The 20123-nt window shown below is 41.4% G+C and overlaps 1 protein-coding gene across 1 annotated transcript in view; it reads left to right on the forward strand.

The window, feature by feature from the left end:
- WWP2 (WW domain containing E3 ubiquitin protein ligase 2) overlaps nucleotides 1–20123 on the forward strand; it is a 135196-nt gene that overhangs the window by 82857 nt on the left and 32216 nt on the right. Inside the window, exons 8-9 of the mRNA XM_077755471.1 lie at nucleotides 5838–6045; nucleotides 19920–20009. Coding sequence (XP_077611597.1) covers nucleotides 5838–6045; nucleotides 19920–20009 — 298 coding nt within the window. The remainder of the gene's footprint in view (nucleotides 1–5837; nucleotides 6046–19919; nucleotides 20010–20123) is intronic.

Genomic DNA, 20123 nt, shown 5'->3' on the forward strand with positions numbered 1-20123 from the left:
GTCATGGTGTTCTGGATTTGAAAATTGGTTTTGCTGTTTGCTAACTACATGGCACTGGCTGGGTGGAACCTCTGTGAGCTTCAGTTTTGTCTTAAATAAAATGGGAATAGTATCTTCCTCACAGAGCTATTGGGCAGATAAATGAGCTAATGAAAATAAATTTACTAAAGGCACTATAGGATCCTGGATTGGCTGTTGCAGTAGAAAAAGGACATTAGTGGAGAAGCTGGAGAATCCAAATAAAATCTTAAGTTTAATTAATAGTAATGTACTGATGTTCATTTTTTAGCTTTGACAAATGTGCTATGCTTATATAAGATAGTTTGCCCTTGACTCAGTTTTCCCTAATACTGCTATCTTTGTACTATCTTTCCAACTTTTGTCTTTTGACAACTTACATATTCTTTTTTTAAATGTATTTTTTAATTTACATCCAAGTTAGTCAGCATATAGTACAACAATGATTTCAGTAGATTCCAGTGATTCATTCCCTATATGTAACACCCTGTGCTCATCCCAACAATTGTCTACCTTAATTCCCCTGACCCATTTAGCCCATCCCCCCTCCCACAACCCCTCCAGCAACCCTCTGTTTGTTCTCTATATTTGAGAGTCTCTTATGTTTTGTCCCCCTGCCTGTTTTTATATTATTTTTGCTTCCCTTCTCTTTGCAACTTTTCTAGAAGTCTAAAATTATTCCAAAATAAAAATGAAAAGAAACGAAACTGCTGTGCAGTTATTAGTGTTATATAAATATCGGGTGGTTTTATTTCAGATTTCTTTCCCTAGATTATTAGATTTATTCCAGGAAGTATTTAGTGAACAAATATTTGTCAAACGCCATTTTGCTAAGCACCATGGATGGTGTAAAGAATTATAAAATAAGGCCTCTAGCCTATAATGTCTTTTTATTTTATTTATTTTAATTTTTTTAATTTATTTTAATTTTTTTAATGTTTTATTTATTTCTGAGAGAGAGACAGCATGAGCAGGGGAGGGTCAGAGAGAGAGAAAGATACAGAATCTGAAACAGGCTCCAGGCTCTGAGCTGGCTGTCAGCACAGAGCCCGATGTGGGGCTCGAACCCACGAACCCGGAGATCATAACCTGAGCGGAAGTTGGACGCTTAACCGACTGAGCTACCCAGGCACTCCTATAATCTCTTTTTTAAAAAGGAGCTAAAGACACTGTGCTAAGTGCTAGCACAGCAGATGTCACAGGGCCCTGTGGCTGAGTAGCTGGGCCCACAGGTGCTGTGGAATCTGTAAAGGGGATCTCTCTGGCCTAAGCAGTGGAGAGGCCTTCCTTCCCCTCCAGGAAGGGGGGCTGAAATGAGTTCCTAGTGGGAACTCCCCTCCTCCCCCTTTTTTTGTTTTTTTGAAATGGATTTCCTTATTTTTTTAATGTTTGTTTGTTTGTTTGTTTATTTATTTAGAGAGGAAGAGAGAAGCCAAGAGAGAGGGCAAGAAAAAATCCCAAGCAGGCTTTGCACTGTCAGCACAGTCCAACGGTGATCCCATGAACCGTGAGATCATGAGCCAGTGCTTAACCGCTTAACTCATTGAGCCACCCAGGCCCCCTGGTGGGAACCTTCCTAACTAGATTAGAGGGTCTTTTCCACGGGTATGGAAAATGGGCCTCTCCTTTTGTTCTTTTCCTGGTCAACAGTTTCATAATAATTATTTTTAACAGGTAGTACATGTACATTCTGAGAATTTTAAAAGTATAGCAGCTAAAACACTGTAAAGTGCCCTTCCTGTTCCAGTCTCTTAGCCTCCAGTTTCCTCCCCAGAGGCAGTCACTGTTGTGTTCCTAAGGAGTCTTTGAAAGCTATTTCTTGACTGTACAAGCATACGCAAGTATATTTTTTGAAAACACACACACACACACACACACACACGTTGGCACAATGTATATGCTGTTCCACACCTTCACATTTAATAATTATCTTAGAAATGTTTGCATAAAAAAAAAAAGAAAGAAATGTTTGCATAGAATCTGAAGCAAACTTGAAGAGCTTCGCCTCTCTCCTCCCCTGCTAACACTAATCAGAGATGGGGACAATTTCAGGATCAAAAAAAGGAAGAATCACAGTGGATTGAAATATTTTAAATATATTTAAATCCAAGAGTTCATAATGAATGATTTTTACACAAAACAGAATTTCACTGTTCATTTCTGAAGGAGGTGAGGAAATCAATTCATTATTCTGAAAACCAGTGAGTAAAAGGAAAGACTCAATTTCTTCTGCCTTTTCTTTACAAACTGAACCTCAAGGTAGCCAAAGAGTTCATGGGGGGGGGGAGTTTCTCTTACAGACAATGATAGAATTAGAATATGACTGTTTTTCAGCGTGCAGCCAATTTCTGGATGTCAGTAATAATCACCTAATGGCTGCTAACATTGCCAAAGGGTGACAACCAGGTGTTCTGTGCTTCCTGATGGAGGTATGAAAGTCCATTTGTGTCACAAACATTGAGTTTATAAAAGTAAAAATAATATAATGAACTTAACACCCATCTTAAAATATTATTGGCTCATGGCTATTTTATTTTATTTTTTTTTATGTTTTTTTATTTATTTCTGAGAGAGACACTGTGAGCAGGGGAGGGTCAGAGAGAGAGGGAGACACAATCTGAAACAGGCTCCAGGCTCTGAGCTAGCTGTCAGCACAGAGCCCGACACAGAGCTTGAACCCACGAACCATGAAATCATGACTTGAGCCGAAGTCAGACACTTAACCAACTGAGCCACCCAGGTGCCCTGGCTCATGGCTATTTTAATTTTATCTACAGGCCTCCCCCACTTCTGTCCTCCATACCCATCCCCACTTCCCTCCCCCCACCTCTCTATGAATGCATTTAATCTCAGTATTGCTGGGGCACCTGGGTGGCTCAGTTGGTTAAGCGTCCGACTTTGCCTCAGGTCATGATCTCACCATTCCCCAGTTTGAGCCCCATGTCGTGTCAGGCTCTGTGCTCACAACTCAGGGCCTGAGGCAGCTTCAGATTCTGTCTTCCCCTCTCTCTCAAAATTAAATAATAATGAAATTAAATTCTTTCAATATTGCCAACTGTTGTCCAGAGATGTTCTATAATTTCTCCTCCTACCAGTGATAGGTGGAAATGCTAATTCTTATACCCTTTTGAGTGTGTGATTAACTATTTTTGCTCTTACCAATGTGATAGATTAAATAGTATGTCATCATAGTCTGTAATTACATTTGTCGTCTCATAATTGAGATTTTGTTTAGGGCTAATTTGTATTTCCTTTACTCTCAAGTGTCTGTGCATGTTTTTGGTCTTTTTCTCATTGATTTGTAGAGGTTCTTTTCATATAAAAGAAATTAGCCATTAGTCTATAATATAGGTTGGTAATGATTTTCCGTAATTTGTTTTTCTTTTATTTTGATTTTGCTTGTGATTTTTTTTGCCATTTAAATTAAAAAAAACCTTTCATGTAGTTGAATTCATTCATCTTTTACATCTTCTTGATTTTGTGTGATACTTCAACAAGTCTTTTACACTTTGAGATAAAATAACCTCCTCTGTTTTCTTTAGTTCCTCTTTATTTTCATTTCTTATGTCAAAATTTTGAATTCATCTGGAACTTATTTTCATGTAATGAGTAAGGTAGGGATAAAACTCATTTTCCCCCATTATATTACCCAGTCGTCACAGCAATGTTTACTGAATAATCTCTTTACTGTAGTCGTTTAAAATGCCACGTTTGTCATATACTACATTCCTATCTGTACTTCATTCTGTTTCTGAACTTCCTTATTAATTTCATCACCATCTGCTTATTCGTGTGTCAGCACCACGTTGTTTTAATCGTTGTGGCCTGATGTTCTGTTAATACTTTAGAGAACTACCCGCTCCTCCACAACACTCTTCCTTAGAATTTTCATGGCTGTTCTCTGCATTTAGTTTTTCATATAACTTTTAGAGTGAATTTATTTAGTTCTCAAAAATGTGATTTTTTTTTGTATTGGAATTGAGTAAAATTTATAGATTTGCATAAAGAGAATTGTCATCTGTTGTGTTTTACTAAATTTGGCTAAGATAGAATAGGACTAGAAGTACGAAGTCTTGCATTTGTTTTGGGGAAACACCAGTTGCATGAGATGGAGTCGTTTATTAAACAACTAATTTAGTTGATGTGCTGGGTAGTATTTCATACACTGGGGAGAAAGCAGATGAATTGATCACAAGTAGTCCCTAGGCTCTTAACATCAAGCGGCATCACATCATGTGAAGAAATTTTACCAGTCTCAGGTTAGCCAAGAGGATTATATGGTTGCTTCAGAGTTGTTCCAGTGTGCCCAGAGGGAGAAGTAGAGCATGGTAAATGAGTAGTTCAGGCTCTGGAGGCAGGTGGTAGGGGTGTGAATTAGGCACCCCTCAACCTCAGCAGGTTATTTAACCTCTTTTGAGCCTTAATTTTCACAACTGTAAAATGGGATATTAATTGTACCTAATGTGTAGGGCTATGTGTGAGGCTGACATAAGAGAATCCAAAATGCTTTGCACTTTCCCTGGTACACACTGGTGTTCTGTACAAGTTAACCAATACCACTTGTATTGGAAAGCTGACTCCATTGCTCTGATGGTAGCTGATTTATTATGTTCAGTTCCTGCTGTCATTATTGAGGAGAGACAGTAAAAGAAGATACCTAGGAGAAAGCAGCCAGGTGATAAGAAGGGAAGGGCCTAGAAACATGAAAGAAGGAGCAGGCCTTCTAACCAGAGAAGGTGGATGAGAAACGGGGTGGCCGGGTAGGGTGCTTAGTCTGCATTGCGTTGGAATGGGGACTAAGACCAGCTAAGGGTATAGGCTTAACTTAACATACGAAAAACCTGCCTCAGGTCTCAACAATGGAATGGCTCTGTAGCAAGCTCCTGTCAGAAGATGTGTGTAAGAAGAATATAGACAGTATGTTTGTTGCATTTGAAACTGCAAGGAGAATTTTTGAATTAGGCAGATGAGCTGAAATCACAACTAAGAAGTTTTCCTATGAAATTCTAGTATAAATGTGCATATGCACAATCACATACAGAAATTTCTCTGCTTATGCCTTATTCATTTTCACAGAATTCTTCAGAAACTTTGATCCTTTTTTGAGTGAGAGGATATTGCATTGTCTTGGGGTCCTTGTGAATATGAGTGATCATCAGAGAAATAAAGAAATGGAGAAATAAGGAGACTCAGAACAGGCTTATTTGACTTCTGTCTCTTTGTCTATTGTTACCTTGAAGACAAGTCACTTATCTTTGGAGCCCATCTTTTTCATCTGTAGTATTCATCTTTGTTCCCTACTTTGAGCATGAGTCTTTGAAAGAACAAACACATTGTTGGAAGTTTTTGGCTTCTGTGAGTATAGAGAGTTTTTTGAAGGAAGTTACTATTTGTGCCCAGCAGATAAATGACAAGTTTAAAGAAAGTATATGACCCTATAAACGTGGCATTGGCCTTGCTTCATTTAGCACCAACACACCTCCCTGTTACCCTCCTGCTTCCTGTTAGTATTTTATTGCAGTATGTGATCATAATATGTTAGAAAAATTCAATAAAGTATAAAAAAGAGATAACATTTAATATATTTATTTCAGATCCATCTCCCAATTTTTTTTTTTGGCGGGGGTGGGAGAGAGTGAGGACAGGTCATTACTGACTTGCTCTAATTTCCAAAGTTATGTTTTGCAAAACTTTTTGCTGTCACCAGATACATGCGTGGTAAAATGATAAGGTACCATGTTATCACTTTAAGTGAAAAATCTAGTAAATGTGAACACAAGTCTGAGTTGATCTCTCGAGTATGATTTCTTTACTTCCAGTGAACGATGAACCCGCTGCAGCCACCAATCCCGAAGAGCCCTCTGTTGGTGTGACGCCCTCGCCGGCTGCCGTGTCGAGTGTGACCCCGAACCCCACTGCAGTGACTCTCCCTGCTCCAGCCACACCGGCGGAAGGCGAGGAGCCCAGCACCTCAAGCACACAGCAGCTCCCGGCGGCTGCTCAGGCCCTCGATGCTCTGCCGGCCGGGTGAGTAGCCTTCCAGCCACAACAGCACTTCCCCCACTCAAATGTGAGGCTCCTTCACCGGGACAGAAACAACGTGGTTATTTATTACCTAGTGGCTCTTGTTCTCTGGGGAGGCTGCCATGCATAGGCGCGAGGGAGGTGTGGAAGACCTGCTTGGTTTCCATAAATCTTAAAAAGAATCTAAATCATCTGGGGCAGAATCAATGCTACCTTATACCATGACTTGGAAAAAAGAGTGTGGCTTTTATGGAACAAGGAGCTCATTTTGCCTTCCTTAGTCTTTGGAGGGTGTTCGCCTAGATCCTGCTTAGAAAACAGCTTTTCTCTCTTTATCCTAATAGTCTATAAAGGGCTTTAGGCTCTGAATATTACTCTGTGTTACTCCTAGAGTCGAGGCTGATGTTAACATGGACTGCTAGTTTTCTTGCCATCCTTTAGTTTAGGTGGTAAAGACCCTGGCCCCACTAAGCCAAAGGGAAGTTCTAGTTTGGCTAGGTAGCAAATAGAGATTAAGGCATGGACCTGAGAATCAAATCGATGTGGCTTCACATCCCCACCGGACCGTATGTGACCTTGCTCACATGGCTCACTGTCTCTGTAAGGGAGCGTTAGTAATCATTCCTATCTCTCTGGGAAGTTAAGGGCATGTGTGAAGCACTCACCCAATGGAGGATGTTCCACCTGGTGAATATTTTTGAATTGGCTGTGAAGGAGCCGTAAAGGAAGGGAATCAATCTGAACTGGGAAATGAAGTCGTATCTCAGCAACTACCAGTCACAGTCAGGGCCAGTTCTGGTGTGGCCCCAGTGTCCATCCTGGTTTTCCGTTTGGTACTGAGGAAACCAGCATTTGTATCACCATAGTCACTGTGGTCTGGCCGGCGGTGGTGGTGGTGGTGGTGGTGGTGGCCGTGGTGGCGGCGGCGGCGGCCATGGTGGTGGCCGTGGTATGTAGGTGGGGCCTCTGAACCCTTGTAATTAATTCATAAGGGAAAGGGGAAGAATGCAAGGTCTCTAACTTGATGTATAATATGCCGTGTGTTCTTAAACCTCTTTAGAAAACCTAATTATTAGAAACAAAAATCATAAATCTAAAGGCAGATGTGATTTTCATGACGTACATATCATATCCTTAGCATTTGGCACACTACCTAACATAGTTCTTAATAAATTATGATGCATAAATGAAAAGTATTACAAATAGTTCCTAATATCTCAAACCTGGAGAGAATTGGGGTATTGAGAGGTGCCTCTGAAAAGTTTTTGTGAAGTTTTTGATTTTGCGAGAAGATTAATAACCAATTGCTTGTGTCCAACTCCTCCCTACAGAGATTTATTTTCTCTTTTGTATGTGGTAAAGGATACTAGAAAGACCTTTGTTTGGTTTGTAATTTCAAATCTGTATGCTGTAATTTGGGGGGAACAGAGCAGAATCATTTTGGCCAGAAAGGAGGGAAAATGGCTACCCGTGTCCCCTGTGAGCTGTTTGTTTTCTTTCCGCTGAGCAAATGCCTGGAAGGCCGGCTTCACTCCTGTGTCAGTCACAGGCAATTAGGGCTAATGGCTCAACATGTCTTTATGTAGGGTGTGTGTGAGGGTTACTGTTCTCTGGGATTGGGCTCTTCCTGTTTCCAGGCAGCTGGAAAACTCCAGGCTCTGAAAACACTCTTTATTCTGAGTTTGGCAGATGGAGCAGCGCAGGGAAGCCGATTCCCCACCCCCACCCTTGTCAGAGGCCGAAACGCTTTTCTGAGGTAGAGTTGAACACTATCTTTTCCTTCGGGCATTTAGAAGGAATGTGAGGAGATCCGTGTGTGGGTCCCATGTGCGGGAAGCGTATGACGGTCCAGAGAAGGGTATTGCGACCCAGTTTTCCGTCCTAAGGCGCCCGTCCCTAGGACCAGGGGAGCGCAGAACTCTGCAGGCTGCCTCAGGCCCTGGAGATTGGAGATTGCCACCAGGACTGCTGAGTGTGTGGCGCGAGGACGGCGTGTTTCTGGTCCACTGCCCCGCGATGGCAAGTCAGAGAGGACGTGTCTCTGGCAGTGACCTTCCGCGTCACAGACCTCCCATCAGCACCTCAGCTTCTTTACAACTTCAGGAGCTCCTGACAAGAGCGGTTATTCCTTTACTCCTGGTATCTTGGCTTTAGGAGTCAGGAGACCAATTTTAACCTTTTTCAGTTAAACTCTGAGCAATACATTTCACACTGAGAATGCTACCCCAGCTGCCTACTGTCTCTGGGGATAAATTCTCAAATCCTTAATCAGGCCTCAAAAGCCCCACACCATATGACGCCCCCTACCCTTCAGACCTTCCCTGGAAGCCTCTCTCTGCCTTGCTCTCTAAGCTCCAGCCTTAATAACTCAGGTTAGTTTGACAGATGGAGCTCCTTTTCTCTGGACTTAGGACCCTTCACCATGCAGGTGGCTCTTTCCTAAAACTTACTCACCGTTTTTTTCCATTAATCAGTCAGCACTTCCCCTGGGAATCCTTCCTTGATCCCTGGTAGACAAGGTTGAACTGCCCTGTCTACCGTAACTCTTTTCACAAAGTGTACTTGCTTGTTTCACATCTCTCTGCCCTTCCAGGCTGTAAATGTCAGGATGACAGGAGCCTGACACAAAGTAGGCCCCCCAGACGTATTTGTAATGACTAAATTTAAATGCCATCTTTTTTTTCCCCCTCCACCTGCTTGAATGCATTCTGCTTCTTTGATGCCTCAAATAGCAACTGTGACAGGGATATTGCATTTCCTTCCCAGAGGCAAGAGTGGAAGGCTGTCATCCACTGAGTTTGACTGGCTTTGGGTTGAACTATGTGTCTCACAGGGTGGGGGCTGCTCTTCCCTGCTCACTCGGTGTCCTAGTGCCTTGGGAGCTATGGCGGGGCGTGTATCCTCTTTGCTAAGGCATTTCTGAGCCACGCAGCCCTGCTTTATCAAGGCATCCGGCCAACTGTCTCTTCCCAACTTCATCTTCTCAACCGCCATTGAGCAAGGTTCACTTGGGGATCCTAAGGGCCTTTCTTCCTGGTTGCTGCCGCGTCTTTATGAAGTTTGCAGTAGTTGCGACTCTGGTCTTAAAGAGGCTCCACACGTCTGCATGTTTGAAGGACTGAAGGCTACTGAAGGCTGGGCTGCAGAAGCCCACAAACAGAGCACCCCTTGTCCGTTTTCTCTTCCCCTGCGCCCAAACCCTGCAGCCCTCTGTACTTTTAAATTTAATAAGCATGAAAGAAGCCAACTGAAAGGGTGTGGCGTTTTCAGGTTGCAAATGTGTATTAAAGAAGGGGGTGCCAGGAATGCTCAGGAGACATGGTGAGATAGTGGTCCAGGCAGTGGGCAGTGGGGAGTGAGGCCACTTTGATCAGCTGGCCCTGCATCTGTTTTTTATCAGCACCGAGCCCACTTTGGGAACCAAATGCTCATTAACAGACCATGTGTACATGGCTTAGATAAACTCCAAGTGCGTCCTGGGCTCTGCAGCTCGCTCAGTGCCTCGCACACAGAGGCACATTATTTTACTCTGGCAGCCTGCGCTCTGCTGTGGTTTCTTACATAAGGGAGGCCGTTGTGTTTGGACTGCCGACTGACCTCAGCACTGCCATTTCACACCATCCTTTTTCTCCCGCAGTCATTGGCTGGCCTGTCTGTTTCCTGCCTCAAAGTAGAATTAATTGAGGAGGGGTGTTTTCTAGATCTTTTGGGTTTGCCATCTCCCCTGCCCCACACCCACTTACGGAGACCCAAAGGTCCTTTTCTCCTGGTGCTCCTTCAGATACTGTCGAGGATGACAATCTGCGAAGAGTTCTCGGATGTTTTGTTTGTAGAGAACTTTAAGAGACGTTGGAATTTGGAGCTTCTCTGCTAAGTTATAAACCAGCCGCTGCCATTACATTTCATTCCAAACTCATTTTTGGCACTAGCTAAACCCAAGGAGTTTTAAAACGGTACTTCTTACACTGTCTGTGAAGAACCAGTTTTTGGCCCGCCGGTTTTTGTTTTATTTTCTCATTTTCAATCTGTTAAGAATCCTTATACTTTTGTTCTCTACTTATCCACTGATCACATAAATTTAGACAGTGTGGCAATGCCACATTGGTACAAAAGTTTCTAAATGCTTGGAAACTTCTCTACATTTTTTTGCTAAACATTAACAGTTTGGGCCACGGACTGTGCTTTGAGTAGCACCAGATTAAAGGATTATACTGAGACTCGATGCCTTTTTGCTGAATAGGATTTAGTTTTTAGCTGTGCAACAATGATTACATGCTTAGGTCATGCTGAATAGCGCACGCTTCTGGCTTCTTCCTCATCATCTCAGAAGGAAAACCTTATTTCCAAAGACTCTTCTGTTGTCCGAGACTGGCCCGTGAGACATTCCCACGCTATTCTTTGTATCTCTTCATGTGTAATTACGAATATCTGTTTTTACTACACTTTCTGGAGAGTTCCTCAAGAGCAGGGTTTGTTCTGTCCATCTTTGTATCCCCAGCTCCCAGCACAGGACCTGGCTTCTAGGGAGACAGAGTAAGAAGTGTTTGTTAATGACGAGGTAAATGATTTCACATTCTCAGTAGCATTTAAAACTAAAAAAGATTCTTTCTAAGTAGAAAAAGAAAATGGAGAAGAAAGGACAGCAATCACAAACGCTCAGATTTAACCATTGGTGCTTTGCAGGCTATTATTTTTTTTCCTGACCGTTAGTAATAGCTAACATGTGTTCGGTGTTTATAGTGTGTAGGGGAATGCTAAGTTTTGCCCATGGATTATTTGGTGCAGTCTTCACAACGCTCTGTGTGGTAGCTGCTTTTATCCTCATTTGCAAAATGGGAGACCTTTTAAGCAACGTGCACAGGACCACATATACAGACACATACACATAAAAACATGTCTACCAAAATCTGGTCATCTTGCAGTTTGTGCTTTTAAAATTTATTTTTTTATCATAAAATATTTTAAGCATGCAGAGAAGAACGGAGCGTAATGTAAGAAATACCTATGGACTCACCACCCAGTTGTATCACATTTTAGCATCATTCTATATGTATGCAGACTATCCTTTTCCTTAACCTCTTGATAAAGACATTACAAATACAGAGGAAAATCTCTGTGAACCTCTTCCTGATTCCATTCCCTGTATACAGAGATAAAGTGGAACTTGGTACATTTATTGAAAGTGCTACAAAGTATTCTGTTGCATGAATCGATAACATTTTATGTATAATTCACATTTATTTATACTTTATATCATACATAAAGATAACATATAAAAATGTATATAGATATATAAACATCTGTATTATTTTAATGTATTTAACAGTATATTATTTTATACATAATTTATATCTTCCATTTGTAAATTTAATAATATAACATTAATAAATACATATTTTTATATTTTATATTGTTATCTCTTCACAATTATAAGCAATGCTACAATGGAGTTTTTCTTTGCATGTCTTTTTGTCTGCGTGTCTGTTCTTTTAAAGCATGTGCTGGACCTGGAATGTCATTGTAGGGGTTGGAGATCTTCAATTTTAGTAGATACTACCAAATTGCTCACCAATTCTCACATCCCCATGAGCACACATAAGAAGCATTCCTGCTAAAACTTGATATTGTGAGATTTTTTTGGTTTTTCTTTTTTCGTCTTGGCCAGCTTAATGTGTGTGAATGGTATCTCTGTGGTTTGAATGCCCTTGATTACCACTGAGATTGAATCTCTTTTCACATATTTTTATTTGGTTCTTTGGTTTCCTTTTTTGTGAGTTGCCTATTCATATATTTTTGTCCGTCCTTCTATTTTGCTGTTTGTTTTTTTCCTTTAATCTGTAGGGTTTCTTAATATAAGCTGGATACGAATTGCTTTTTAATTTTGTGCTTTGCAGATATTTTCTTCCAGTTTGTCGCTTGTCTTTGCATTTTATAACGTTATCTTTGGTTGTACAGGAGTTCAAAATTTAGAGTGGCGAAGTTTGTTAATCTTTGCGTGCCATTTGTATCTTGCCTAAAATTCTTCCTTATGCTGACGTTGCAAAAATGTTACACACATACACCCTCTGCATTTTGTTGATTTCGAAATGCTTGTTATTTCACATTTAAACTTTAAAATCAAGATGTAATTTACAAGCTTAATTGGCAGTATTCTTTTCTTTCTTAGTGATATGTTAAATCATATAATTGATGGTATTTTAATTTAATGAAAAATAGCATATTCATATAATTTTTAAACAAAAATTTGATTGTATGATGCATGTTATTTGTTAGCTTGATTTTTCCACCCAATATATTATAAATATCTGGGCAAGTTAATATTATCTATAATGCAGTTTTCTTAAAGAAATTTTTTTAATGTTTATTTATTTATTTGAAAGACAGAGAGCATGCGAGTAGGGGAGGGGCACAGAGAGGGAGAAAGAGAAAGAATCCACGCTGCCAGCACAGAGCCCGATGCGGGACTCGAACCCATGAATGATCATGACCTAAGCCGAAGTCAAGAGTCAGATGCTCAACCAACTGAGCCACCCAGGCACCCCATATAATGTTATTGTCAATGAGTCCATACCTATTATAGAAATAACGTAATTTATTTTACTAATCCTCCATTTGGGGGCATTGAGGTTGTTTCCAGTTTTTGTAGAACATGTAACATACTGTGACAATTCATTTATAGCTAAATGGTTGACACATATTATTTCCTCAGCATACATTCTAAAAGCAAAGCTGCTGAGTTAAAGGATATTCACATAGGAAAGGTTTTCAACCAAGTTGCCAAATTGCCCTTTTGAAAGAGTATACCCATTTTTGCTCCCACCAGCTATGTTTTAAAGGGTGACTATTTCTCTGCCTTGACAAATTTATCTGCAAAATTATTTATCAACAAAAATGTTAAACTTTTTTTTCTTTCTTTCTTTTTTTTTTTTTACATACACACCATCTCCAGGAATTCCTTTGCTCTCAGTGAAAGCATACATTTTTACTATTGCCATCTTTCGTTGAGGAGCTTTGGAAGCTTTTCCAGTGCAAAGAAATTAGGTGATTGAGTAAGAAGAAGAAAAAGAGTTAATTCAGAAGCCTTGATTGAGGGAGGCTCAACTGTGCCATTCTGTGCTTACAGGGCATAAAGTGCTGGTTGTTGATAGTTTTAAAGAAGGGGTTAGTGTGCTTAGATTGAACGGAAAGCTCAGTATCTCAAGAAGGTTTCTTGGGGGAAGACCGAGTTAACACATTTCCTATTCAGTTTATAAAGGATCTACTGAAGCAATGAAAACAGTGAGTGGGAGATTTGTTCCATTGCACATAGATTTCTGCCTCATAAAAGTCTGAAAACATCCCTAACAGAGGAAATAAATCTTATGGTTCACCCAGGAAGTGGCCAAAGGTTAGGGAATAAGATGGTTCAGAGTCCTTTATTAGAAGAACATAAAATAAGAAGCTGTAAATCCCATGAGGTTTTTGCCTGTAGAGAGTTGAACTTCCACACAGGCAACTTTAAGAATACTTGAATACTGGGGCACCTGGGTGGCTTAGTCAGTCAAGCGTCCGACTTTCGCTTAGGTCATGATCTCGCAGTTCGTGGGTTAGAGCCCCACATCGGGCTCTGTGCTGACTGCCAGCTCAGAGCCTGGAGCCTGTTTCAGTCTGTGACTCCCTCTCTCTCTGACCCTCCCCTGCTCACGCTGTTTCTCTCTCTCTCCTAGAGATAAATAAAAATATTTTTAAAAAAAGAAAAAAAAAAGAATACTTGAATACTTTCTTGGAAAGCCTGGGTGGCCCAATTGGTTACCCAGGCGTCTGACTTCAGCTCAGGTCAAGATCTCACAGTTCGTGAGTTTGAACCCCGAGTTGGGCTGTGTGCTGACAGCTCAGAGCCTGGAGCCTGCTTCAGATTTTGTGTCTCCCTCTCTGCCCCTTACCCACTTATGCTCTCTCTCCTCTCTCTCTCAAAAATAAACATTAAAAAAATTAAAAAGAATACTTGAATACTTTCAGTGCCTCTTTTTGCAGTTTCGTTTTTGTCTATGTAACCAGCAGGGCATTTTTATTTTGGGGGGTGTGTAAGGGTTCTGGCTTGACTTTGTTTTCTAACATTGTGTATTTTGAATGAGACTCAACTTTACTATTGCCCAGTGACTGTATTAGTCAAAGTCAGCAAATTAATAAATAATAAAAATTAATATTACTTTTACTAAGATTTAGTTTTTAAGCACATTGGTAGATAAATCTGTAAGGGCCTTTTTTTTTTTTATTTTTTAATGTTTATTTTTGAGAGAGAGAGAGAGAGAGAGAGAGAACGAGCAGGGCAAGGGCAGACAGAAGGAGACACAGAATCGGAAGCGGGCTCCAGGCTCTGAGCTGTCAGCACAGAGCCCAACACGGGGTCGAACTCACAGGCCACAAGATCATGACCTGCGCTGAAGTCTGCCGCTTAACCAACTGAGCCACCCAGAGCCCTATAAGGGCCTTTTAAAGAGACTGTCTCTGATGCTAACCTGAGCTCCTCATGTAGCTTTTAGCCCTTTGCATCTTAATCCTACCCTTAGTAAAAATGTGATTTTGATCAGGGTTGGTTGAATGGCAGAATAATCGAGAATTTCCTGAAGATCTTTTAGGAAACCTTCCACAAGGACTAGAGGAACCAGACAGTTTCTTTTAGATACTACAGGATAGAAAGGATTGGGTGTTATCCTCGCGGTGGGATTTTTCTCCTTTTAATGATGGTGATGGGGGTGGTTGGGGCAGGGGCTTGGGAGATAACTGAATAAAAGGCATAGGAGCAAAGGTGGTGTAGGTTAAAAAAATTACCTAAGATTAATTGAAATTGGAGGCTACTTTTTAAGTGCCTTTAAATACAAAGACCCTGTGTAGTCCATGGTTGAACTGAATGTTACTCGTTGAAGGCCAAGGAGCAATGTGTTGGGAAGGGACCTGAATCAAGCTTGATGCTTTGAACACTGTTTCTAAGAACATCAAAGAAAGCTATTCAGTGGGAGAGGATATGGCCATGTGACCAGGATGCAGTATTGAGACCCATGGGTAGTTTGATTGAAAAGCCTTTTTATCTCAGTGTGAAGAAGATGCTTATAAGGGACAGAAGCCTCACCCCTGACAGGGATGTGCCAATGAAAGGTCGCTGCCAGTATCACTTTCTTGGCTTGGGGAGACCGAACCAAGACAGTCAGAAGGCTTAATCTATGTGGGTCAGCAGTTACTGAGGAGAGATGAGAATTGGGAGGCTCTTTTGATTGTGGATAGAATTGACCGACTGTGCTGCAGTGAATGAAGGGAAGAGATTTGTGTGAATTCTGAGGAGCCGTGCAGGTAAAGGAGGAGTTGAGAGTTCTCTAAGAAAAGCAGTTAGGCCAGGTCATGGATCAGGGAGGACCCACATGGACATTTAATCTGAGCAGGAGTCCAATTTCAAAAGGAAAAATGTAGACAACAAAAAAGGCAATGCAAGAAAGGTCTTGTTCCTCTGGTAACTATTTTTCCAGGGAAGCCAGTTGAGAGGGTTCATACAAGGACATCGAAATTTGCTGGACAATAACAGCCCCTGAAAGAGAGTTTTTCATCTCTAGGATCAGGTGGGATCAAAGATGGGATGGACAGATCTTATCTGGGCTTAGAAAGAGCTGCTGTCCCTCTTGAATATAAGCGAGGAGGACTTCGCACTGATTTTCTTTCTGCCAGTGTGTGGGACTATCCCTGTGTCAGTTAAAGACATTTACTTCATGGGATTCTAAGTATTATCTTGTCTTCAAATTAAAATATGAGCCAAAGTATAATATGACCAAAGATTTCTCTTTGTCTGAAATGAATTATAAAAGTAGAGACTGCTTACAAGATGAAAATTGTAACAAAATTTTTGGAATAAAGAAAAATGTGCTTTGGCACCTTTCATCTGCAACTGCTACGACAAATATTTTGTCTTTTTAAAAGGTGTGGCCTCACCCACTTATTATGGGCAGGTCTCCAGATAGGGACTGCACAGTGAGCCAGACTTGTTTCGTTGGTGTTTTGTGCCAGAAATTGCCAAGGAAGGGAAGGACATAGCTAACTTCTTAGAGGATGCTGAGAGATTACCAGCTACTTGAGCCTTACTGGGAGCAAATGTTATGAAAGAGTGGTTTGCTGCCATTTCCTTGAGGAGCATCCATATTTCAGTACTCGTAAGCCAATTATCTCTCTCAAGACTCCTCATTTCCAAAATCAGAGGAATAAAGAGGGTATCAGATTTGCTACTCTCTTATTACTGAGCAGACGGGAGGGGTTTGGGGATCTGGTGTGAAACCATAGTATGTTAGTCTCGCTTTTTACTGCTTCCACAAGTAAACTCCAGGTCTTTTCACGAAGGTACACACTTATTGTAGTGTTGTGTATCTCAACCATTTAACATGTGAAAAACTGTGCTACCGTCATTATTAGCTTCCTATTTTTCGTGTGTGCCACTGACACATTTTTGAGTGGGTGTGCCACTGACACATTTTTGAGTGATATACCCCAACCCATTTTCTTTCCTGTAAACCCTGTGTTTTTATTGCATGATTTTTTTTTTTTTTTTGCATAGCGTGGTGACATTTAGGAACACATATGTAATAGCAGAGCTGACTGAATACTGAAAATAAATGTCCTAATTTCTATTACTAAAAGCCTGGTGTGTCTATTCCAATGGATGTTAGCTTTATTCAATACTGTTTCTCATTTAAACTAAAATGTCTCAGGGTGCTTGGGTGGCTTGGTCGGTTGAGCATCTGACTCTGGCTCAGGTCATGATCTCATTGTTTGTGAGTCTGAGCCCTGCGTTCCCCCTTCAGATCCTCTGTCTCCCTCTCTCTCTTCCCCTCCCCCACTCATGTTCTCTTTCTCTCTAAATAAATAAACTTTTAAAAACTTTTAAAAATAATAAAATGCCTGATCAGCAGACTGCACTGATCAACACCTCAGACACTAGGTCAGATATAGGTCTGTAGATGGAACAACAGCCTCTTGAGCTAGTAATATTTGTTATTCTTTTGTCTTTAATTCAGAAGGGCATCTAGAGAAAGAAGATCTTTAACTTTAGCCAGTGTGCATTTTCATCTGGTCACTTTTGGCAGAATTGTCCGACCTTTTAATAAAAGAAGGAAGTGTAAGGATCTTCTTTTTGTGGTGGGAGGAATCAGAGCACCTGGACCAGGTGACCCATATCCATTTTCACAGAATGTTGAGCAAGAGTACCCAGGAGAGGAGATGTTCTCGAGCACATGTTAATGGTTGTTGGTAACACTCTGGTCCTCAAGCCAGTGGTTGATCCCTTTTGAGAGGTGGGACTCTGGAACCACTGGACCTCACTGCTCCCAGGGCTAACCCTCCCCGTGGTGCAAAATGGGCAGCCTCTTCTGGTTGATCATGTCTAAGCAGAAGCTTCTGATTAAAATGGAGCCTAGAGACAAACCTTTGTTCATCTCTGTTCATCAGCCTAGGTGGACCCTTTGTAATTACTCCCCAGTGGTCTTGATTCTACAGGGCCCCCTACCTGGACTCCAGTGTTGGGGAAAGCTGTTCACTTTGAGATGGGGACTGAGAAGGCACCTGGCACCTTGCTTTCTGGGTAGTAGTTTCCCTATAAATTCTGGTCGACCTTCCTTTTCCTCATTTCTTCCTTTCATCATGATGTGGTAAAACTCAATGGCTAGGAAGGAAGTCAGAGCTGAGATGGAATGACACATAAATGTTACTTAGCTTCTGTGATCCTCCATTTCGTCCATGGTAATGGCACTTCCCACCTTAAAGTATGGAGGCAAGGACTTCCTGAGGTAAAACATGAGCTCATAGCTCATTATAGATGCTCAGTGGGTAATGATGACCCGCTTCCTTTCCTTGCCTTAAAAACCTCATGTACATCTATATCTGACCTAGTGTGTAAGGTGTTGATCAGTGCAGTCTGCTGATCAGGCGTTTATTATTTTTAAAAGTTTTTTAAAGTTTATTTATTTATTTTGAGAGAAAGAGAGCATGAGTGGGGGAGGGGCAGAGAGAGAGGGAGACAGAGGATCTGAAGCAGGCTCTGTGCTTACAGCAGAGAGCCCAATGCAGGGCTCAGATCCACAAACAATGAGATCATGACCTGAACCGAAGTCAGATGCTGAACCGACCAAGCCACCCAGGCACCCCCAGACGTTTTAGTTTAAATGAGAAACAGTACTGATTAAAGTACGTCCGTTGGAATAGACACACCAGGCTTTTAGTAATAGAAGCTAGGACATTTATTTTCAGTATTCAATCAGCTCTGCTATTACATATGTGTTCCTAAAAATCACCACGCTATGCATAAAAAATCAGGCAATAAAACACAGGGTTTACAGGAAAAAAATGGGTTAGGGGCATAACACTCTAAAATGTGTCAGTGGCACACATGAAAAATAGGAAGCTAATAATGACGGTAGCACAGTTTTTCACATGTTAAATGGTTGAGATACGTAACACTACAATAAGTGTGTGTTTCCATGAAGAGACCGGGAGTTTACTTGTGGAAACAGGTGTCAGAAGTGAGTGTTGTGAGCATCAGTGTTGTCGTAAAGTGGTTGCGAGGAGGGTTATCTGAAATCAGACGGAGTTGTAATTTCAGCTATGGATGGGTATGGCGTATAACATGTAGGAAACTGAGGCAGCTGGTAGGTGCATACATGACTGAGTTCCTACGTGACTGGGTTCAGCTGGAGGAAGTTATCTGTGTGCATTCAGTGTTTCTAAAAGGAAAAGCCATGCATAAGCAAGCACAAAATTCACATGCTCACATTGTTCCCTCATGTATCAATCACACTGGGGTAGATTTATGTTTTCAAAACAAGCATTTCAGCAGAACGGACTGTAGTAGCTTCCTGGAAAAGGTCACCTTCTCCTAGGCAGTACCCACAAGTAGAAGCAGATGAAATCAGTATAAAACATAAAGGCTCATGAGACCATTAACATCCTTTATAAAGTGGTGACCATTTTATAAATAAAAAATTTTGTATTCTTCATATATGGATTGCCATATTCTTGGTAAAGTGAAGTGATTGTCAGATTGCACCAAGTATGGGAATAGCAAGCGTTGGGGGGTAGGTGGCCCTTGGCTGTGTTCTGTAGTGGTTTTGCTTGTAGATTGTCCCTTTGGATCATCTGCTACCTTGCCATTCTTCCATTAGCACAGAATGGCCACTTTTGGCACCCCCTATCTCCTATTAACTTACACAGACTCATGAGAAGTTAGTAAATGACAAGAGGAGAGCAATCAATAAATAATAGTGTGCTGTGTTTCTTGATTCACCAGGATCTCGGTTAAAGGTCCTCTGTAAATGAATCTTGTATTTTAACAAGATATGTGGTCATGAATATCTGTGATACTAGGAGGATGGGGACAGTCATATAATTTGTGACTTTAAAAGGCAGCGTAGACTAAAAAGGCTGGAGGGTCCCTAGGTAAACTTTAGGTGCAGTCTGTGAAGCCCAGAAATTACATGCAAATTTTTGTTGGTAAGTACACTTTGGAAGGAAAGTGTCCTTGGTTTTCATCACAGTTCTGAATGGGTCTTTGATCCCAAAATGGCCAAGAAACACTGATTTAGAAAAGTCCATAGATGTAGACTCATATGGGTCACTTAGGAGAAGCTAGAGTGATCTGTGGCCTCTCCTAGTCCATTGACTTCATAAAGGGGAGGTATTGTACTCAAGAAGTGCTCCTGGCTGCCACCGTCAGTGATAGTATGGAGCAGGTTTGACCAAGGGGTGGATCTCGCATGTCATCTTTGTCCTCTCAAGGTAACCACGTCAATAATGAAGAACTCCTTTTCAAACAAGGGCTTATGCCTTTTAAGTGTGTATCTCATGCTTCCCTTGACTTTGTTTTGCAGATGGGAACAACGAGAGCTGCCTAATGGGCGTGTCTATTATGTTGACCATAATACCAAGACCACCACCTGGGAGCGGCCTCTTCCTCCAGGGTAAGGCACGGGCTGGCAAGCCCTGAGACTCTAGAACTGGCACCAGGAGTACCCGACTGGCTTCAGCATTCACTGCCATCGCCGTCTCTTTGGTTTCCCCTACCCTCTGCTCCT

This window comes from Crocuta crocuta, unplaced genomic scaffold (genome assembly GCF_008692635.1).
Source record: "Crocuta crocuta isolate KB4526 unplaced genomic scaffold, BGI_CrCroc_1.0 scaffold152, whole genome shotgun sequence".
In the NCBI taxonomy this organism is placed as follows: domain Eukaryota; kingdom Metazoa; phylum Chordata; class Mammalia; order Carnivora; family Hyaenidae; genus Crocuta; species Crocuta crocuta.